The sequence below is a fragment of the Perognathus longimembris genome, chromosome 1 (genome assembly GCF_023159225.1).
Source record: "Perognathus longimembris pacificus isolate PPM17 chromosome 1, ASM2315922v1, whole genome shotgun sequence".
Lineage (NCBI taxonomy): Eukaryota > Metazoa > Chordata > Mammalia > Rodentia > Heteromyidae > Perognathus > Perognathus longimembris.
Window position 1 is genome coordinate 117,868,320 of NC_063161.1, and position 23,476 is coordinate 117,891,795.

The 23,476-nt window shown below is 35.8% G+C and overlaps 1 protein-coding gene across 9 annotated transcripts in view; it reads left to right on the forward strand.

Moving 5' to 3' along the window:
* The window catches only part of Cntln (centlein), a 189,274-nt gene extending 166,210 nt beyond the window's left edge, over positions 1 to 23,064 (forward strand). For 8 of the 9 annotated variants that reach the window (XM_048355133.1, XM_048354721.1, XM_048354761.1 and 5 more), the window contains 3 exons: positions 4,410 to 4,595; positions 8,613 to 8,690; positions 22,447 to 23,064. In XM_048355133.1, the coding sequence (XP_048211090.1) occupies positions 4,410 to 4,595; positions 8,613 to 8,690; positions 22,447 to 22,545 (363 nt within the window). In that variant the 3' untranslated portion in view covers positions 22,546 to 23,064. The remainder of the gene's footprint in view (positions 1 to 4,409; positions 4,596 to 8,612; positions 8,691 to 22,446) is intronic. The other variant, XM_048354966.1, reaches the window with a different exon arrangement.
* The last annotated feature ends 412 nt before the right edge of the window (positions 23,065 to 23,476 follow it).

Consider the following 23,476-nt stretch of genomic DNA (forward strand, 5'->3'; position numbering starts at 1 on the left):
CGCTTCTGGCCGTTTTCTGTATATGTGGTGCTGGGGAATCGAACCTAGGGCCTCGTGTATCCGAGGCAGGCACTCTTGCCACTAGGCTATATCCCCAGCCCTGGGACAATATTTTATTAATCCTTATCTCTGCAGTGTATACCATAGTGTCTTGCAAAGGATAGACACAAAATAATGATCACTAATTAAATTTTCATTGAGTGTAAAACTTTAATGGCAGTTTTCTTGGCCTTTACAAAAAAGAATGAAAACACTTATAATCGGAAAGTTACTCCTCCTTTCTTTTTCCCTTCCCCCAACCCCCCACATCACAGTATTCTCTTTTTCTCAGTCTGATGAGATTGAACTTCTTTTTTATTTAATTTTTTATTCTTATTATAAAAGTGATGTACAAAGGGATTATAGTTACTTAAGTCAGGTAAAGAGTGTATTTCTATTTGTACAATGTCATCCCTTCCCTCACTTTCCCAGGTTTTTCCTACCAGATTGAGTGTCTTGCACTGCTTGTCCTTCAGAAGATAGGCACAATTAAAAATTGTCATTTCATCTTGTATTCTCTTCCTGTGTTTGTACCCCCACTATCACTATCTCTGTATCTCATCTGAGTACCCTGAGTTCATACAGGTATTAGAACTAGGGAAGGGAAAGGGAATATCAAAATTGAGAGACAAAGGATAAAATGACAAACCATTCCAAAAGCAATACTTACAAACCATTTGGTGTAAACCAACTGTACAACTCATGGGAGGGGGGATGGGAAAAGGGGGAGAGCAAAGGTGAGGAGGGGGGATGAGGTAGGAGGTAACAAGTTGAACAAGAAATGTACTCACTGCCTTACATATGAAACTGTAACCTCTCTGTACTTCACTTTGACAATAAAGGGAAAAAGAAAAAAGAACAAAAAAGAACATAGAAAAAAAATTGTCATTTCAGCTGGACGCTGGTGGCTCACGCCTGTATTCCTAGCTAATCAGGAAGTTGAGATCTGAGGATTGTGGTTTGAAGCCGGCCCGGGCAGGATACTCTGTGAGACTCTTATCTCCAATAAACTACTCAGAAAAAGCTGGAAGTGGCACTATGGCTCAGGTGGTAGATAGAGCGCTTCCCTTGAGTAAAAGAAGCTCAAGGGTAGCACCCAGGCCCAGAGTTCAAACCCCAGGACCATAAAAAAAATGTCATTTCATAGTAGCTGATGTGTTTTTGGAAGTGGAAATAAAGATAATTTGTGGAATGTTTATAAAATGAAAATTTAAATATCTTCCTAATAGAATAAATTTACATCACTACTTACTGTCTTCATTCACAAATGACCCCATCATTTGACTCAGACATTAGATTTTTTGAGGCAACATATTAAATTACAATTATATTCTTTTATGTTTCAGCATGTTAGTTATCTCAAATCAGCTGGTTTTTGTTTTTCTATCTCTTGTTATGCTGATAATTAAACGTGTCTTAAACCCCAGTAGAGAAGTTATTCTGCTCAACATATAGTATTTTTTAATTCACCTTATGTACTATCATATTTATAAATAATAAAATTCCTTACTTGGAGTTTGCCAATGCGTGACAAACAACTGCTTTTAGAATATTATGTTATATATTAAAAGAATATTCTTCATTCCCCTCCCCTAAAAATCGAAGCCTACAAAACACTGGATGCTATTGTTAAAAATAGCCCAAGGACAAAGAGGTAGACATTTGTCAAAATAAGCAGTAAAGATAGCCAATATATACATGAAGAAATGCTCAGTTTTCCTGGCCACAAAAGAAATGCAAATCAAAACACGTTGAGATTCCATCACACTCCAGTTTTAATGGCCTTCAGCAAGACTATAAATACAAATGCTAGTGAGAATGAGGGGGAAAAGAACCCTACCACACTGTTGGTGGGGCTGTAACCTAGTGGAAACACTGTGAAAAGCATTATGGAGATCCTTGAAAAACCTAAAAGTATACTGGGCATCTATAATACTAATTACTCAGGAGGCTGAGATCTGAGGATCACGGTTTGAAGCTAGCCCAGACAGAAAAGTCCTTGAGAGATCTTATCTCCAATAAACTACTCCAAAAAGCTGGAAGTGGCACTGTGGTTCAAGTGGTAGAACGCTAGCCTTGAGCACAAAGAGGCTCAAGGATAGCACACAGGCCTCGAGTTCAAGCCCCAGAACAGGCAAAACAAAACAAAACAAAAACCCTAAAAGCACAATCTGCCCTATGATCCAGCAATGATAGAGATGTTTATCCAAAAGATTGCAAGTCAGGATTCAATAAAACCACCTGCACACTATGTTCTCATGTTCATTTCTACATATCAGTGTAACCAAGTTATGGAATCAACCCAGATGTCCTACAACCAATAGGAAAATGTAGTGTATGCATCTGTGTGCATGTGTGTGTATATATAGGTATGTATATACATATATAAATTACATATGTGCACGCATGTATACATACACACGTGCAATGGAATTTTATTCATCCATCAGGAAGAATAATATTGTATACTTTTCAGGGAAATGGATGAACTTGGAAAAAAATTACTTTTTTTCTTTTTTTTTTTGGCCAGTCCTGGACCTTGGACTCTGGGCACTGTTCCTGGCTTCCTTTTGCTCAAGGCTAGCACTCTGCCACTTGAGCCACAGCGCCACTTCTGGCCATTTTCTGTATATGTGGTGCTGGGGAATTGAACCCAGGGCTTCATGTAGCCAAGGCAAGCACTCTTGCCACTAGGCCATATTCCCAGTCCCTGAAAAAAATTACTTTGAGTGAAGTAAACCATGCTGAGAGAGACCATGAGCACATATTTTTCTTTCTTATATGGAAGTTTGTATAAAAATATATATATATAAACATGTAGTACACTACATACAGAGCCATATGCATATATATATATATATATATATATATATATATATGATCAAACTGAAGTATGGTATGTATGAAGAGGGACATTTCCCTTTAAAGAGAAAAACAGTTTGTGGGACAGGGACATTGTCAGAACTGAGGCATAATAAGTTCATCCAATTCTTTTTTTTTTTTTTTTTTGGCCAGTCGTGGGCCTTGGACTCAGGACCTGAGCACTGTCCCTGGCTTCTTCCCGCTCAAGGCTAGCACTCTTCCACTTGAGCCACAGCACCGCTTCTGGCCGTTTTCTGTATATGTGGTGCTGGGGAATCGAACCTAGGGCCTCCTGTATCTGAGGCAGGCACTCTTGCCACTAGGCTATATCCCCAGCCCTTCATCCAATTCTTAAGGAGCTTGGTGTGGTAGTTCAGACTCATAACACAGCTTCTACAAGAAGAGGAGATGCAGAGGATTATGCTTCAAGGTCAGTCTAAGTCAAAAGTTACCAAGACCCCATCACAACAATACAGATGGTCAGGTGGTGGGGCATGTTACACAGGAAACTGGCTCTGGGCAGAAAGTACAATACCCAATCTTAAAACTAAAGTTAAAAAGGGTTGAAGATGTGGCTTACATGGCAGAGCACCTTCTGGAAAATACAAGGCCCTGACTTCAAACCCTACTAGCACCAAAAAATAAAAAATAAAAATCTTGAGGGGTCAATCTTAATATACTTTAATATCTGCTCTCAGAATTGCCTGAATGCATAGTTTTCTGATCAGATTAAAAACTGTGAAGGCAAGAACTGTGCTTTAAGTTATTTGAATTAAGGGATATATACCATTTCCATATGAACACTGTTTGCCATCAGAATTCACCCTGCAGAGGGTGTGTGTGTGTCTGTGTGTCTGTGTGCCTGTGTATCTGTGTTGTGTGTCAACAGAGAGGGTGAAGGAGGGTGAATGTGTCCAGAACACCTAATGAACATATGTAGAAAAAGAACAATGAAGGTTGTTAAGGTTTGATCTGGGAAAAAGGGTTGAAGGCAAAATGATGGGTGGGAGTGGGTGGTACATGATGCACACAAATGACATGTCAAAATAATCCACTTGTAGAACTAATAACTGCTAATAAAAGTGTAAGAAAGAGAAGTAAAATAGTAGATCTTTCAGAGAACTCAAATGCATAGAATCAAGATCTGTCTGTGTAATTTTTTAAAATTTTTATTTTATTTTTTGCCAGGCCTGGGGCTTGGACTCAGAGCCTGAGCACTGTCTCTGCCTTCTTTTTGCTCAACGTTAGCACCCTGCCACTTGAGCCACAGCACCACTTCTGGCCATTTTCTATATATGTGGTGCTGAGAAATGGAACCCAGGGCTTCATGTAGCCGAGGCAAGCACTCTTGCCACTAGGCCACATTCCCAGCCCCTGTGTAAGTTTTTTTTTAATAAAATTATTTTGCAGTATAAAAATGATCTGGTATCCTAATGTTCTTATATTATTTCTGTTTTATCTTCGTTATTACTTTCATATGAGCCAGTGTCCTTTTCAACACGTTACAGGCTTTAGTCAAAGAGTTACAAAACAATGTCCATGTAATGAGGCGACAAATCAGAGAGATTAAAAAGAGGCAGAAAAACAGGGATACTTCTAGAACCTCATCCCATAAAGCTCAGACACTGGCAGCTTCTATCCTGAATATTTCACGTTCAGACCTAGAGGAAATACTGGACACAGAAGATGAAATGGTAAGTTCATTTAAATATTTATTCACACTTAAGTACATACTTCATTTGATTCATAGTTGGTAGGATTCCAGTTTTAACGTTAAATTCTTGAAGGAAAAATTATTAAGGTGCCAAGAAAGATACACATTGAACACTAATTAACTCAGAACACCTTTCTAGAAATTTTAACTGTATAATAAGAAAAATAAGCCTATATTTGTATCCTTTTGAATTGCTGTTACTCATGTCAATTTCCTCAATTTTCTTTTTTGAAATGGTTACTTTAAAAGTGATGTATAGAGGAGTTATAGTCACCTAAGTCAGGTAATGAGTACATTTCTTTTTGAACAGTGTCACTTCTTCCCTTATTTTCTCCCAGTTTTTCTCTCCAGACAGATTTCCCTTCCCCCCACAAGTTGAATAATTCATTTTGAACCTAGTGTTTAGTGAGTATCAGATGCTGCATTTGTTCATCCTTTGTCTCAACATTTCTGTGTCCCTTTCACCTCCCCAAAATAGATAAACTTAAGTACAAGACAAAGGGTACAGAAATCAAAAGCAACATCAAAGGAGAAAAAAACGAAGCAAAATAACATAAAACCTCTTGTTTCCATTTCTTAGAGTTCATTTCAATAAACATAATCTTATATGAGCATATGCCCATAACTATTGAAACTTTGTGATCCTCTCCGAAGAATATCCTAGTACGTGTATTTTAGATGAGGTCTTTGTCCATTGTATAGCCCGTAAAGATCTCCCAATCTGTTGGCTTTCTGTTTATCTTGCAAGCTATGTCCTTTGCCATGCAGAAGCTCTGCAGTTTGATGCAATCCCATTTGTCCAACCTCTCTGATTTTTTGCGTTTCTGGGCCTTTTCTCCTCTTCCTTCTTGTAGTGTTTTCAGGGTATCTGGTTTTATGTTGAGTCTTTGATGCATTTGGAATTCATTTTGGTTTGTTTTTTATTCCTGTGTTGAATGATTTTTTAAAATTAAACTTTTTTCTTTATTGTCAAAGCGTGTTACAGAGTGGTTACAGATTCATATGTAAGGCAGTGAGTACATTTCTGGTTCAACTTGTTACCTCCTCCCTTATTCCCCTCTCCCCCTCCCCTTTTCCCTCTCCCACTAAGAGTTGTGCAGTTGATTTGCACGGAATGGTTTTATAAGTATTGCTTTTGGAATGGTTTATCTTTTTGTCCTTTGTTTCTCAATTTTGATATTCCCTTTCCCTTTCTCAGTTCTAATACCCATATAAACAGTATCCAGGGTATTCAGATGAGATATAGTGGTAGCAGGGGTACAACCACAGGAAGGGAATCCAAGAGAAGCAAAACTAAAGAAAACAACCAAACAAACAGACAAGAAAAAAACACAAAAATACAAAAGGTGCGGTTTCACATGGCATGTTGATAATAATTACAATGTGGCGTTCATTTCACTTGGCATCATCTTATGTGATCATATGGGTGTAGCTATTGGAGTATTTTGATCTTCTACCATGACTAGCCTAATCATGTACTGGCTATTCCCTATGAGGGACACCATAGGGTTTATGTTTCTTTAGGTCTGGGTCACTTCACTTAATACGATTTTTTCCAAGTGCTTCCATTTCCTTACGAAGGGGGCAATGTCATTCCTTCTGATGGAGGCATAGAATTCCCTTGTGTATATGTACCACATTTTCATGATCCACTTATCTTCTGAGGGGCATCTAGGTTGGTTCCATGTTTTAGCAATGACAAGTTGTGCTGTGTTGAATGTAGATGTGCTGGTGGATTTAGTGTGGTCTTGCTTGTAGTCAAAAGTAGGGCTGCTGGGTCATAGAGGAGCTCTATGTTTAGCCTTCTGAGGAACCTCCACACTGCTTTCCAGAGTGGTTGAACAAGTTTACATTCCAACCAACAATGAAGTAGAGTTTCCTTTGGCTACATCAGGATTTCCTGATAATGGACCTTCTTGGGGTGAGGTGGAATCTCAATGTTGTTTTGATTTGCATTTCTTTTATTGCCAGTGATGTCGAGAACTTTTTCATGTGACTCTTGGCCATTCTCATTTCCTCTTCAGAGAAGTTTCTTTTTAGGTCTTTAGCCCATTTGTTGAGATAGCTTTGTTGAGATAGGAATTTATTTTTTTGAGTTCTGTGTATATTTTAGATATCAGGCCTTTGTCTGTTGTATAGCTGGTAAAGATCTTTTCCCAATCTGTGGGCTTTCTGTTTATTTTGGAAGCTATGTTCTTTGCCCTGCAGAAGCTCTGCAGTTTGATACAGTCCCACTTGTCCAACCTTTCTTTGACTTGTAGCATTTCTGGGCCTTTGTTGAGGAAGTTTCTTCCAGTGCCAAGGAGTCTTAGAGTTTCTCCTATTCCTTCTTTTAGTGTTTTCAGGGTATCTGATTTTATTTCTAGGTCATTTTGGTGCAGGGTGATATATAAGGATCTAGTTTTAGTTTGTTACAGGTATTGAACTGGTTTTGCCAGCACCATTTGTACTTTCTTTTTATTTAAGTACTAGGAACTTACTTCAAGGTCTTGTACTTGAGGGAGAGACAAGTAGTCTACCACTTGAGCCATTTCCCCAGCCCTTTTTACTTTAGCTTGTTTTTGATAGGATCTCATGCCTTTTACTTCAACCAGCTTCAGACTACTATCCTCCTGTTTCCATCTCCAGAGTAGTGGTAATTATATGCATGCACTACAGCTACTATTGTTGTTGTTTTTCTCATGTGGAGGAAAAAATTTGGAAAAAAGCATCCTCTTTGAATGAATACAATAAGATAGCTTATCCCATTTAAGTTTAAATGACTTGTAACAGGGTCTGTTGTTATTTCTCAAAAAGTAGGTGACAAATCTGTGTGTGAAAAAAATTGCACACTTGCCTCTGGACAGATGCAGGTTGAGCCAGAGTATATACACACTATGGTGTTACAGTCCCTATTCAAGTACAAACAAAAGTTCTGAGAACTATCAGTGCACTTTGATATACTTACTAACTCTTATTATGGGCTAGAGATTATTTACACTGATACTTGAATTAGTTTGGAATCTGAGGATTTGAGTGTCTTGTCCAAGGAGAATCCAAAGTATTCAACTTATGTTCTTTTATTTTTTCAGTGCAGGGGTGTAAACTTAGGGCCTTATGTTTTTCCCTCAAGGCCAGTGCTCTTTCACTTGAGCCATGCCTCCATTTTGGCTTTTAACTAGTTAATTGGAGATAGAAGGCTCACTTAAAATCCTGATTGTCAGATTTCAGCCTCCAGAATAGCTAAGATTAAGACATGAGCTAGCTACCAGCACTCAGCTCAACTTATGTCCTTAAAACTGCATCAGATTAATAAAAATATGACCCAAACTGTGAAATTCTTGTGAATTTCCTGGCATGAAGGCTGGCATGAGGGAAATTTCAACAAATGTTACTTTCTTTCATCATAAAGTCCATTTTGTGGATAAGTAAATTTTAAATAAAAAATCAAATATACATGTCAATCCATGCTAATTTCAAAAATTATTGTTAGCTTAAAAATAGTGACTTCAGCACATTAAGTTGGAGTGTCCTTTGCCTCTTAGAAAACCATTGGACATGTTAAGTCAATAAGCACTTAATTATATCAGTTGTGCCATTTCTTTTCTGTTTATAACAATTATCCCTCATTTACATGTTTCATCTTCAATTTCTAAATAACAAGCTTTATGTTCTGTTACGAGGATCACTTAAGTGATTCTTTTAGACAACATTTTTTTCACTTTGTTTTAATCTCTTTCACTTTCATTTACTTCCTATCTTGAGCTCTACTATAAAAGCAGAAATAAAATATTTTCTATATTATTGTCAAATATAGAAATATAGTGTGTTTCATATATTTGAAAATATCTATAAATTAAGTATTAACAAGTATGCATTCTTACTGACTTACTTTGAGGGGACAGACCACTCTTGTTTAAAATCACACCACAGATACCCCTCTAGATTTATTTACTGCTTCCTAGTATGACCAAGTTGATATAAATTCAATTAACACAGATGTTTCTACTTTCTTTAGGAAATTGAAAAGACAAAGGTAGATGCTGAAAATGACAAGGAATGGCTGTTGTACATTCAGAAACTTCTTGAAGGACAGGTATTTCATTTTCTGCTTCATATATTAAAACTTTCCATAAAAATTCCAAGCCTCATAGTTTCACTAAATGTCTAACTTTGCAAATACTAAACCATTATTTACTTCTGTTAGGTAAAGAAATATTCCAAAAGATAGACAAGAAAGTTAACCCTCTATTTGTACTTTTGGACTTAACAAATGAAATAAATGTCTTGGGAAAGAGCCAACATGGACTTAGCAAATGCATTAATTAAATTATTGAGTCAACCTCTATACTTGCCAGACTGAAAAGGATCCATTCTCTCAGACCTCTTAGGAAAAGAGATTCTTTATTATGTGTCTTTAAAGTTAGTAGTTGATATGGACACCTGAGGAGTTCATGGGTTTCAGTGACCTTTTACTATGGACCTGTTTCCAGTCAATTCATGTTTTCCTCACAGCCAGACAGCTGTTTATTACTGTGTCTTCCCGCATTCTCTACAATATTTTCTACTGAGACCTCGAGCAGCTTGTTAGTGGGAAGTAAATATTGATTTGGCATCCTGTCAATGCAGAAAGAATGAAAAAATTTCCACCAGAGGCCCCTCAAACATTTTCCTATCGACATTTTCTGGGCCGAGTGGAAAGCTGCATAGAGGATGACAAGGCCAAGACGAGTTGAAATCCCTGAGGGGTCTATTGAGACTGCTGCTGTGACCTGTGTGATACTTTTTCTTCCCTTTCAAGTATTTTTTTTAATACGAATATAGTCTTCTGGGATGCGCCCCTCTTGTAAGTGATCAAGGGCAGTTTATTGGCAGGTGAGAGCCCTGCTTTTCTAGTCATGGCCAGCTTTTGTTTTGACATCACTGACAGTGTGTAATATATTTTCAAACTTTTTCATCACAGTTCTTTTTGCTCATTCTAATTGCTTATTTCAAAACTGATCTGGAATAAGGAAAAGCTAAAATCTATTTGTCAAAGTAGCAGAAATTTCTATCAGCTTATTGCTTTTAGATAGATATTATAAATATTTCTGTGCAAAAATTAAGAATAGAAGCTGATATTAAGTGCAATTACTTTATGTTAAGAAATATAAAACTGTAACAAGGTCAGGAATAAGTAAATGTTGTATAAACTATGCATAGTCAGTATTAACTTTAAATATTTCTGAAATCTCAAGAATTTTTTCAGTAATCATAGAAGGTGAGGGGGACACTTTTTGGTTGGAGTTAAGTGCAGATGCACAGGCACTAGACAAAGCCTTTTACAGTGACAACATGCTTTTGAGAAGAGGGCTTATTTCTTAAACATATTGTGTGCCACAAGCTAGCCATTACCTGCCATCTCAAGAAGTTCACTAATTGTTAAAAAGGGGTTTATTTGCAGGTTAAGCTGTTAATATAAATAAACTTCTTAATGAATTTTTGGAATGTTCATCTTGTAGCTATGACCTTATATTTCTTTTAATAAGACATCAATGATGATCATAAAATAATAAATCAGTGTTTACCTCTTTATTAATATCACTGAAGTTATATGGACACCAGATCTTTTTTTCATGTAGAAGTACATATACACATTGTACATGTAGAAATACATATACACATTATGCATTCTACAATATCTAGCGATATGCTTATCTGTCCAGTTAGTGTAAAAAATCCTGCTGAAAATGGCAACAGACTGCTTAACAGTGCAGTTTGATATAGTACCTTTTAGTGCCACTGAGCCTGGACTCTGGAATATAATTGCCTGGTAGTATTGATTTAATTGCCCAGGTTTATTTGTGGACTCCTAATTATTGACTGGAGGTAAATTTAATGGAGCAGCCTTTATGAACACTGGGAAACCGCTGCTGTTGCTGTTATACATAATGAACTGCATCATGTGCCTTTAGATCATTTTTCAAGCTAATTTTATTCCACTTTGACAGTATGATAACATTTAAAAAGTCAAAGACTTTTTATTTTTATTACTGACATACATGGTTTTGCTGATGTCTTTGGATTCTGTGAGGGAAAAAAATAGGGACTTCATTGGTTGCACTTGAATGTCACTTTATAATTATGCCCAAGAGAAAAATCTATAAAATAGAAAATATCTTCTTTTTTTGTTGTTGTTGCTGTTAGACTTCTTTTTTATTCTCTCAATCCCAGCAATTATATTTGTCCTGGATTTTCAAAAATGCTTTCTTTTCCTAACAAGTTTTTAGAGTCTAAGATGCTCACAGAATTATATAGAAAAAAGTACAAATATGTTCACTCATACATTAGATTTACTTTATGGATTATACCTTCTTTGTATTTGAGTTTTACGTAGTATTTGAGTTGTAAAAAAATTGAGTACATTCCTTTAAATGCTATTAAATTCTAAACTGGTATAGCACTGAAACATTTCATTGATAAAATAATAAGAAATCTTCTCTTTTATACCCTCCCTCTGTGTTATATGTTCTATGTGATACCTATAGTCCTGAAGTTATAGGCAGTGAATCTGACACTGTGTTTTGTCTTAAGGAAAAGGCTACAGAAATAGTTCTTGTTAAAAAAATTAGCCTACATTCATTTGATGAAATTTTGTTTCAACAAAATATTTACCACAAAATAGAATAGTAATTCTGCTCTGTGGCAATGTAGAAGTATACAATGAAATACTTAGCTGTTGTTAGCAAAAAGTAAATGAGGACTAAAATCTCAGCTTATATGTATTTGATACAGAATGCAACTGTGTTCTCATTATTTCAAGTGGCCCTATGTAATTGGTAATTATATATGTGTGTATATATATGCATATATATACATATATATGATACTTTTTGCCATTTACCTTTGTCCTCAGAGATTTCCAATAGTAACAACAACTGTGGGGAAAAAAGCTTAAAATCTGCTTTCATTTTCCTATGACATAGCTACCTTTCTTTCTTTGAACATTTGTATTTATCTTAACTTTTTTCATGTCAATATCTCTTTAAATTTCTTACAATTTATGAAGGATACAAACAAGCCATTAAATGATTAAGTAAGATGGAAGAAGCATCCAAAACTAAGTTTTCTGTAGAGAGTAGAGGAAAAAAGAAAATGTAAGCTGGGACCACAATATACAAGCTGTTGAGAAAATAGGGGATATAATAAAAAGTGTTCTTTTGACAAATCTATGAGATCAGCATGTAGGATAGTTGTTCTGAAGAGAAAAAATGGCTAGGAGCAATAAGGTAGTCTAGGTGAATAGTAACGAGGGAGGTCTCCCCTATGTCTGGAAATGCAAAGGGTAGTATATATGTGATTCACACCATAATAAATGAATATATAGCAGTAATGAGGTTAGATGAAAAGGTCAGAAAGAAGAAAATAGAGATGGTAATTTTCATGCCTTATGTGATGAGAAAGATGAAGATACCTTAAATAATTTTAAAAATAAAAAAGATAAAACATGTCTTATATGGAAGAGATATTAAACAATTGAAGCTATACAAAATTTGGTAGGTTAGATATTCAAGGTTACAGTTTTTCTTTAATTCATCCCAGCCTTTTGTCTGGCTCACCTTAGTGAAATGTAGTCATTTAATAATACATTTCAAACCCTTATGTGAACAATAAAAACTGATATGCTTATATTGGAACCATATTTAAAATTCTGTCTTTTTGCTCTTGGTTGTTGAGAATTTAATCAGACTTTAATCACTAGTTTTTCTTTACCTTTAAATACTGCTGTTCTTGTTAGTTGCTTCATATCTTGCAAATGCTAGAATTTCACATGGTTCACTTTCCCCAGTGTCCTCTCTACAAAATATGCTTACCTTCTATAGAGTGCTTTGCAGTATGGCAGCAGGAAGGGTTTTATAAATCCCCGTGGCTTTTGTAAATAGAGTATACTACCTGAAGGTTAAGTGAAAGTTTTTCCTTGCAACTCTGAAGGCATTTACTCTGTGATTACTTCCTATGCTTGACAGATGTGTGCACACATACGTGTACACTTAAACACTATGTTACACACATGAGCCTACATACTCAGTTACTCACAAAGACTTGTTCCTCGATTAGAGCTAAAGTAGCTAGTTAAAATTCAATAGTCTGTGCTAATATTTTTATTATTTAATTATTTATGCTTATTTTAATATCAGCAGAAAAAGAGGCCTTGTGATTTAAGTAAAGGGGATGCTAAAAATGTTGTTTCGTATGTGTCAGTTTTGTTAAAACTTTTACCTATTCCTTACTCATTTGAGTAGCTCTCTGTGTAATTGTATTATCTATAATATACATTCTTCTGCTATAATAAAACAAAGAGTTTATTGCTAATATTGAAGTTAAGTCTCAACCAAATGGAAAAAGATTTCTACCTAAAAGTTACATATTAATGGTTGTGATTTATATTTGAGGTTAGCAATGCCATTATTGGACAAACTTTATTTAAGGCTTATTTTATGTAAAAGTGCTTATCATAATGGAAGACCAAAGGGATAATTCAGGTTTAAAATCTCAAGTAGGAAGATAAGTTGGTATAGATGGGAGAAATGATAAGACTTGTACATTGCTAGTCAGAATCAGTACCAGAATGGTGCCACTATTGTGGAAAACATTTTGGTAGTTCCTCAAAAATTAAGCATCAAATCATTATATTATTCAGAAATTCCACCTGAGTATATTTGCCAAAAGAACTGTAAAAGAGATTCCAAGTAAATGTTTATTCACCAATGGACATAGTAACTCTTCACAACAGTCCAAGTAGAAATGATCTAGACGCTCATTGAGAAATGTATGAATAAACAACAAAACAAAACTTTGTGTATATACATATATGCATATATGTATATGTACACATATAATTGACTAATCTACCTTAAAAAGTAATGAAATATACGGATACATAATACAACATGGATGAACCTGGAGGACTTAGCATAATGAAGACATTCAGTGTCAGACACTGGACAAATTCTGTAAGGGCTTCACTAATGAGGCATACCTAGATTACTCAAATTCATAGACAGAAGGCAGATTGGTGGGAGAGGAGTGTTTAATAGGTGTAGAATTACTATTTGGGAGAATAAATCCATTCTGGAGCGACATGGTGGGGATGATGCACAGAAAACATGAATGTACTTAATGCCCCTGAGGAATAATCCCCCAAATGATTAAAAGGATAAAATTTATTTTATCTATATTACCTAACAAAATTTGAGTGGGATTTATGGGCAGTGTAGGGGGTTATAGGCAGTATTCTTTTACATTGTGAGTTAGTTTAATTGACAGAGAATAACCTCATCTTCATTTCCCTAAAATATTGGGAGGTACTTGTTAGTGTAAAAATCTCTCGTTTGTACAGCCAAATGTGTTATAAACAAATTCTCTCTTCTCTCTTCTGTTGATAAGTTCTTTGAGGGCACAGTCATTAATCTTTTACCTGCTACAATGTGCTAATGGAAAATAAAATAAAAACTTGCCTTAAATTTATGAATTGCCCAGATGATCTGTATAGAATAAAATCCAAGAAAGTGAAAGTGAAAATGAATGAGGCCAAGCACAAAGAGGCAATAAAATAAAAACATCACAATTTAAAATGTTTGTGCAGTAGCAAGTCTACACAACTCTTACTTCTAGAGCATAATATCTTCCTAGTGGAATAATAGGAGAACAGTAACCATTGAACAAGTCCTTTCTCAGCCTCACATGCCTTAGACTCTGACTTAGTTTCTCTTTAGATATATAGCAAACTGTCTCCTTGCAATGGCCTTACAATCCAAAAGATCTGAGTTATGTCTTGTTTCACAGTAGCATGAGAAACAAGCACCAAGCACAAGGCAAGTAACTAAAGGATCTTTAACTCAGCATCTTCAATTGAAAATATCTTAAAAGTCATCAATTTGGTATGATAAGTAAAATAGTGACTGTAAAAATGATTTTTAACCAATGAAAAGTTCTTTAGTTTTTACTCTTAGAAAGAGTGTTAATAGTTGGGACCCTAGGGAAATGTATGAGAAACAATTCAAACAGTATTGTAGTGGTTTTCTATGTCCAATTATGTAGTATTTACTTTAAAAGCACATCTTTTTTTCTGACAGTACTGGGTTTAAATTCAGGACCTTGGACTTATTTGGCTGGCATTCTATCACTTGAGCCATGCTTCCAGCTTAGCTTTTTCCTGATTAATTAAAGTGGAATCTCATGGACTTTCCTGCTGCTGCTGATCTTGAATAATCATTGTTCTGCATTTCATTCTCCTTAGTAGCTAGGATTATAAATATGAGCCACTGGCAAAGCACATCCTTTTGCCAGTCTTGAAACTAATCATCTTTGAAGATGCCTTGAACATTGCCTGGTATATAATAGGCAAATAATAAATATGTGTTGAGTACTCACTCTCAGTGAGTATGTATAACCCACTATCCACATCCATCTAGATACTGTGGTGAATTATATTTAAAATCAATAATGAGCTTATTAATTTGACTTTCTTTTGGTCCTTTTCCAATTTCTTTGTTTTCCCTGCCTTTACAAATAAGAGCACTCTTAGTTCATGTTGCTCTAATGGAATGTCATAGACTGGGGAGCTAAAATAGCAAACAATTTTTTTCTTACAATTCTGAAGGCTAGGTAGTCTAAGATCAAGGAACTGGCAGACCCAGTATCTTGTGAGGGCATTCTTCATTGTTTGTGGACTATGGTCTTTTTATTGTAGTCTCACCTGGAAAATGGCACAGAATGTGAACAAACTCTCATATCTCATAGGCTATTAACCCCCTTCATGAGGGATTCACTTTCACGACTTAATTACTTCCCAAAGTGTTCATGCCAAAGTACTATTATATTGTGGGGAGAAGTGGGAGACAAATATTCAGTTGATTGTAACAAGGGCCCACTTGCTGATTACCTTTTTTAAAATCATTTAGTTTTATTTCCTGAATTTAACGTTCATATTTGTGTGATAAATGTTGGTGTTCATACCTAGACTTTTGAGCCCTCAAATACTTTTTTCAATATCTACATAAGGATGGACTCCAGCCTGCTCACAATAGGCTATAAGCCATTACAAGCTTTTCTCTCTCCTGTTTTGAAGAAGCAATATTTGGAATAAACATGCCTCCTACCTTCAATCATAGTTTCTTGGCTTTTGAGAAGAAAGTTAATCATACTAGGATATAGTGAAAACCGATGTTAATACATATTGGCATAGTGTGAGCTGCCTTTGACCATAAGACAATTAGGACTTGTGGAGAGTCTTGCAGGAGTGATAAATGTGAGATATAACTAGGCATATATCATCCCTCAGTGCTTGTTAATGGTAAAAGCACTGTAAACTAACATCAAGGGGTTTTAGGGAACTAGGTACTTTGTGGGCTGGTAACATTGTCCAAGGCATTATGTTGAAAATGAGGGCGCAGTAGAAGTCTCTGAACTGCATATTGGTTATTCCCACTTGATGGGAGTGGAAAAGGTGGTCAGCTAAGACCATTACCAGTTTTTCGGATCCACTGAGAAGAGTTTACGCTATGTAGGCAAGTGGTAAAAAGAGTTCCAATATTTCTCAGGAACCAAAGAAGAAGCCTAACCACAGTGTCAAGAAACAGTTGGATTTGTAGAGAAGGCTCTAGCTAATTTAAATGTTCAAACATTTATCTTCCATTTTATGTAATATATCAGGGTCACAAAAAAAAACTGTCTGATTTTTCCTTTTACTAAGTCCTGAAGTATCTTATCAAGCTGTCTCAAGAACTTCACAAATGTAATTATCATTTATTTGCATTAAATATTACGGAAACATTTCTTGAAGAAAAAAGAGAAACAAACTTAAAATACTTAATGCTTTTTTAAAAAAAATTTAAGTTAAAGAAAAGACAAATTACAGTTTTTACCAGAGTTTCAAAGAAGAAAACATAGCTCTCTCTGTTCGTTTTTGGCAGCACTCCAAGAGACTTTCCATTGGGACATATCTTTTGAGATATGTGGCAGAAATATAAGTGATATTTAGGAAACATATTCAGTGCCAAATTTTAATTACAAATGAAGTGCTCAGTTTGATGACATCTTTTATTATTTTAGTCTTTTAAGTTCAGCATAATCTCTATTCACCCAGATACATCTGTGCACATGTGTATATGTGTATAAAATAAATAGATAACCATTACAACAATTGTGCACTTTTAATTTATAACATTTAAGGTACATTTCTTATGGAAAGTCTCAAAGAACACTGACTTAGATCCTTTTTGTAAAGAAGCTATACTGAATGATATTTTATATCTTCACTTTGAATATACTTCAGCTAGATAAAATTCAAAATAAGTAATATTGTCTAGTGATGGTTTTTAAACCCCAAACAAAAATGAAAGGGTTAAACTATTGATTTTATCTTTTCAGATTTAGTAGTTATCCTCATTTAGTGAACCTATTAGATGTAGCAATGATGCAAGTTATCTGTTTGTTTTATAGTTATGGACATTGGGCTTTGTTATTTTTCTTTTCTTTCTTTTTTTTTTTTTTTTGCTAGTCCTGGAGCTTGGACTCAGGGCCTGAGCACTGTCCCTGGCTTCTTTTTGCTCAAGGCCAGCACTCTGCCACTTGAGCCACAGCGTCACTTCTGGCCTTTTTGTATATATGTGGTGCTGAGGAATTGAACCCAGGGCTTCATGCATAGGAGGCAAGCACTCTTGCCACTAGGCCATATTCCTAGCCCCTTTTTTTTCTTCTTTCTTTCTTTCTTTCTTTCTTTCTTTCTTTCTTTCTTTCTTTCTTTCTTTCTTTCTTTCTTTCTTTCTTTCTTTCTTTCTTTCTTTCTTTCTTTCTTTCTATCTCTCTCTCTTTCTTTCTCTCTTTCTTTCTTTCTTTCTTTTTTTTTGCCAGTCCTGGGGCTGGAACTCAGGGCTTGGGCACTGCCCCTGAGCTTCTGCTCAAGACTAGCTAGTCTCCTACCTCTTGAGCCACAATACCACTTCCAGTTTTTTCTGTGTAATTTGTTAGAGATAAGAGTCTCACAGACTTTCTTGCTTGGGCTGTCTTTGAAGTATGATCCTCAGATCTCAGTTTCCTGAGTAGCTAGGATTTCAGGCATGAGCCACCGGCATCTGGCTATTTTTCTAAAGTAGCTCTCAAACATCGACTATTATCTTTTTTTTTTTTTTTTGGCCAGTCCTGGGCCTTGGACTCAGGGCCTGAGCACTGTCCCTGGCTTCTTCCCGCTCAAGGCTAGCACTCTACCACTTGAGCCATAGCGCCGCTTCTGGCCGTTTTCTGTATATGTGGTGCTGGGGAATCGAACCTAGGGCCTCGTGTATCCGAGGCAGGCACTCTTGCCACTAGGCTATATCCCCAGCCCGACTATTATCTTTATAACTTACCTTTTTAGAGAAGTTTCTAAAATGTTATTGCTTTTTTAAAATTTAATTATAAAGGTAATATCATAGGAGTTACAGTCGCATAAGTAAGGTAATGAGTACATTTCTAGTTGAACAGTGTTACCCCTCCCTCATCTTTTCCAACTTTCCCTCCCCCCGGCTCCCCTCTCCCATATGTTGTAAAGTTCATTTCCAACACAGTGTCTTATGAGTACCGCTATTGCATTGGTTCAGATTTAAGGTGATAAATTTGATTAAGGCTGTGGCATCCCAGTTCCTAGAGAAGCAGACATCAGGGGAGTTTCAAAATCACCTTTTGCAACAGGGACAACCAGAACTAGTAGTAGGTCCACTCCATGACTGTGTATGAACCAAGCAAAAATTTTAGTTGTTCAAATATCCCAGTTAAATTTTGTTCCAAGGAGTCTTGCTCAATATCAAATCTACACCATTTTCCACCTATATGCTAGAGAGTTGAAACTGGCATAACTGTACTGATATGACCAGGGATATTCTTCTCCCTTTTTATCCAAAATAAAGACACCAGTCAGGCTCTGTGGATTTTGTAGTCACAAGTGCATGTCAAAATACAACCAAGGCAATATAATTTTTGGCTTTGTCATTTCTTTTTTTAAAAAAAATTAATTAATTTATTTATTTAACACAAATTTTTTTGACAAGGTGTTGTGCAAAAAGGGTACAGTTACATAGTAGGGCAGTGTGTACATTTCTTGTGATATCTTATGCCCTGTTTTTCTATCTCTTCTCTAGGTCAGGTAGACATATATACAATATACAATGTATCAAGAACATATACAGTAGCCACGTGGCCACGCCCAAGAAAGTTCGCCTAGGGCTTTAAATGTAATGTCGATATTAGACCATATGTCGACAGTAGTCTTATATGAACGTACATACCTAGCTTTTGAGCTATTGTATTCCCCTGAGAGGTCAATTTTTTTTTTTTTTTTTTTTGGCCAGTTCTGGGCCTTGGACTCAGGGCCTGCGCACTGTCCCTGGCTTCTTCCCGCTCAAGGCTAGCACTCTGCCACGTGAGCCACAGCGCCGCTTCTGGCCGTTTTTTCTGTATATGTGGTGCTGGGGAATCGAACCTAGGGCCTCGTGTATCCGAGGCAGGCACTCTTGCCACTAGGCTATATCCCCAGCCCCGAGAGGTCAATTTTTGACCTTTATATGTTGAGTAATTGTTTGGTTTTAGTTACATACTGTTGGGTCGCTGCCCCAATCCTGTGGGGAATACTATTTGGCTTTGTCATTTCTGATGTATTTGATAGGATGGTAGTAATACAATGTTTATCACTTAAAACCAACTCTAAAATCCTATTGCTACAAAGGTAGTCATGTTTTCTACATCAGATGGATTTCTGGGGGAGGCTTGTCTCCCTTTCAGAATGTGCTGGACCTAAGTGCAATTGATTGTGAACTGCCCATTGAAACTAAATTAGCACTTATTCTGGACTCCAAAAGCAAATTTCAAGTCTCCTGGTTTTTGACAACAATTTACACTTTCAAAAGTATCACAAATATAACCAGGAATTGATGGCTCAAGCCTATACTCTTGCTACTCATAAGGCTGAATTTGAGGATCCAAGTTCAAAGCAAGGCTAGGCAGATAAATCTGAGTCTCTTATCTCCATTTAACTACCAAAAGCATGGAGGCATTCTGGAAGCATGGTTCAAGTGAGCACCAGCTGTGAGCAAAAAAGCTGAGCAGTCTCACTAGAGGGCCTGAGTTCAAGCCCTAAACGTTTGCTAAATAAATGAGTAGCATACACTTAATAAGAGAGGCTATTTTAAAAAAGAAAGTAGTCAAGGTGTATAGTATTTGTTGTCAATTAAGAAGTATTTGTCAAGTAGTAGGAAGGGAATCTGTGGAATTTTGATAGTTAAGTCATAATCTCTTGAAAACTAGTGGGATAGAGCTTCTGCCTTACAAGGACAAACCCCTGGATTCAAACCTCAGTACCAGAAAAAAAAAAAAAAGAAAGAATAAAGTTTTGTGGAGATACAGGTGAATAGCTACATGATGTTATAATGGGGAAAATAAATGTAAAACAGACATGATCACTTCTAAATGAAAATGACTTACAGTTTTATAAATTAATTCTGTCTTTTCCTTAGTTGTCTTCTAATCTTCAATTAACTATTATAAAATTATATTAATTGTTGTTACCAAGTTACATTGATGATAATTAAGCCTTATATATTTTTTAAAAAATAATTTTTGAGGGCTGGGGATATAGCCTAGTGGCAAGAGTGCCTGCCTCGGATACACGAGGCCCTAGGTTCGATTCCCCAGCACCACATATACAGAAAATGGCCAGAAGCGGCGCTGTGGCTCAAGTGGCAGAGTGCTAGCCTTGAGTGGGAAGAAGCCAGGGACAGTGCTCAGGCCCTGAGTCCAAGGCCCAGGACTGGCCAAAAAAAAAAAAAATAATAATAATAATAATTTTTGAAAGACCACTATGAACTGGATCAGCAATTACCAGTACACCTCGAATTTACAAACAGCAATCTTGATTCTGGGTTAAGAGAACAAACATGCAGAGTCAGTTGATTAAAAAAAAAGGAAAATAGAAGTCTAAGGTTGTGGATCCATTGACGAGTTCTTGCTAAACAATGGCTAGTTTGATCCTCAGTACAAAAAACAAACAAAAAAAGGAAATAGAAAAAAAGAGAATGAAACTAAACATCATACTAACTTGTAAATATTGAACTTTTATGTCAAATTATATAAGAACAATTAATATGATTGTGAGCTATCAATAGACAGAAATGTCAAGGATATGTAGCTGTGATCATATAGCATACATCTCTTTTTTTTTTTTTTTAGCTTTGTAGCTTAGGCTGGCCTTTATTTTTTTTCAAATTTTTATTATCAAACTGATGTACAGAGGTTACAGTTTCATACATTAGGCATTGGATACATTACTTGTACTGTTTGTTACCTCGTCCCTCATACCCCCCTCCCCCCACCCCCTTTCCCTTTCCCCCCATGAGGTGTTCCATTCACTTAGACCAAACAGTTTTGCAAGTATTGCTTTTGTAGTTGTTTTACTTTTTTTACCCTGAGTCTCTCAATTTTGGTATTCCCTTTCAATTTCCTAGTTCTAATACCAGTATACATGGTTTCCAATATACTCAGATAATGTTACATCTTTTTTACATAAGGTTTCACTGCTTTTTGAAGCTCATATATTAGCCTCTATACAAAAAAAAAAAAAAGAAGTAGAGGCTCATGCTTGTAATCTTAGCTACTTGGAAGGCTGAGATTGGGAGAATGACATTTCAAGGCCAGTTCAGAAAATAGTTCTGGTACCAGCTCTGATTTCTGTTCTCCTTCTGTGACATACATGGTCTCTTTGTTGGACCTCTCTGCCATGTACTTTCACTGCCAGGGTCAAGATTTTCTCTTTTCAATGATTTTAATTGGTTTAACTATAGTCACCTTAGCTGAACAGCCTATTGAGAGGACATCAGACTTTCTTAGGTCACTTTCTGACCAGTGATGCCATTAGTGATCATCATAGCACAAAACACCTGCTGCTACTTGCTTGTAGGGAAGTAGACTTGAGCCTAGTCCCCTCTTACCTGTTCATGGACACAAAAGCCATTCCCTAGTTAATCAAAAGGACAACTCCAAGAAATATTCAATGAACTTTTAAAATTATGACATATACCTTAGGCAAGACTAGATTAATAGGAACAAGGACCAAAGAAAATTATTAGGAATGTGGGAGGTAATTGAGGTAACATTTAAGACTTTCTTTCTATAGCGTAAAACTGTATTGTTTGATTATGAATTCTACCAGCAAACCAGTGAAGCAGAGAGCACAGTGAAACTACCAGAAAAGTTATATCAATTATGAAATTTTAAAATGTACTCACATTTCATAAACTCAGCAGTTTTTGAAACATGTGTATTACACTTTGATATACCAAACAAACTTTAACAACTTAATCAATGGGTATACTTTTGCCATTTTTTTCCCTCTGAAGTTTTATCCTACAACTCTTGAGATGTTCAGCTCTCACATAGACAAGTGTATTGATGGTTCTCTCTCATTCTTTTATGAGTGATGAACATACAGTACTACTTCTGTAGGCCTTCGTGCCCTAGAGATGACTGTAACCTGCTATTGATCAGCTGATTGAAGATAAATGGCTTAGCTGCTTGTATTGCAGATTACATCATTAACATGGTCAGTAAACCATGAATTGTTCAATAAGGCGTTTATCTTTTTTCATTTTACTTCTGCTCTTTTATCATTTTTATTAGAAAAGACAAAATTGCTCACACTAACCAGAAAGATCAGTTGAAAAGAGATCTGGTAGGGTACATTATGGATACAAAGATACATGTACCTGGCTTAAAGGTGTTTAGTGTATGTTTTTAACAGGAAAATACAGAGTTTTGATAACCTTTTTTGTGTGTTTCTCTTACAGCTTCCTTTTGCCTCATATTTATTAGAAGCAATACTGGAAAAAATAAATGAACAAAGGCAACTAGCGGAAGGCTATTTCACAATTGCGAAAGATACTTGATTGTATTCCAATGAACAGCTTTTTTTTTTCAAATATGAAATCTTCATGTGGTGTGATTGGAAAACATGTGTTGCAATTTGGATACAGTACTACTGCAGCTATCAATACTCAGGTTCAATACCGAAATAAGTCTCTGAAACTAATTAATTGGTAAACAAGTTTTAATTAAGTACATATCCATTTAAAAGAAATAGTGTAGCATTTGATTGTTGAATACAAATATTGCCACAAATCAAGGCAAACTCACAAATGATTTTTCCTTTGAGTATATTACAGAAAAATAGAACAAGCTTGGCACACTCAACTATATTGGAATAAAAATAAGAAGAATGAAAAACAAATGATTTAATGTTTTAAATTTTATAGGAAAACTGGACTTTTTACATAAAACTGCTATAACTAGCCTTAAGTGATCTACATATGAGTGAGCTGCATATTTGTATTGTAAACAAATACAGAATGAAGCATCATAATTTATGGATGAGCATGTAGTGAAATAAATTGTGTGATTCAATTGTATCTATTCTCATTGATATGCTAGATTTTATACAAGATGTTGTGTTTTCTAGAGCTATTTGGCAGCAAAAAGTTTTCTCCTTTCACTTTCTTAAATTTACAATACTTTAAATGATGTAAATAAACAAGAGACTATGGACTTAGTATATAAAGTTAGGCTAGATATAACAAAACAACTAAATCCACCTTAACTATGATATTATAATCCTTATTTCTATTCCAGAACCTTCACAAGTCATTTCACCTTTTCCCCATGTTCCTGATATTCACTTCTAGTCCTCTAACTCACCAAACTTTTACCTGACATACTTTACTATTTTCTCTTTCTGGATTAGTCTGTGTTCACCTTTCCTCATGGCTGGCTTTATCTCATCATTTAGGTGTACCTTACACATTCCTTCACAAACATATTCTT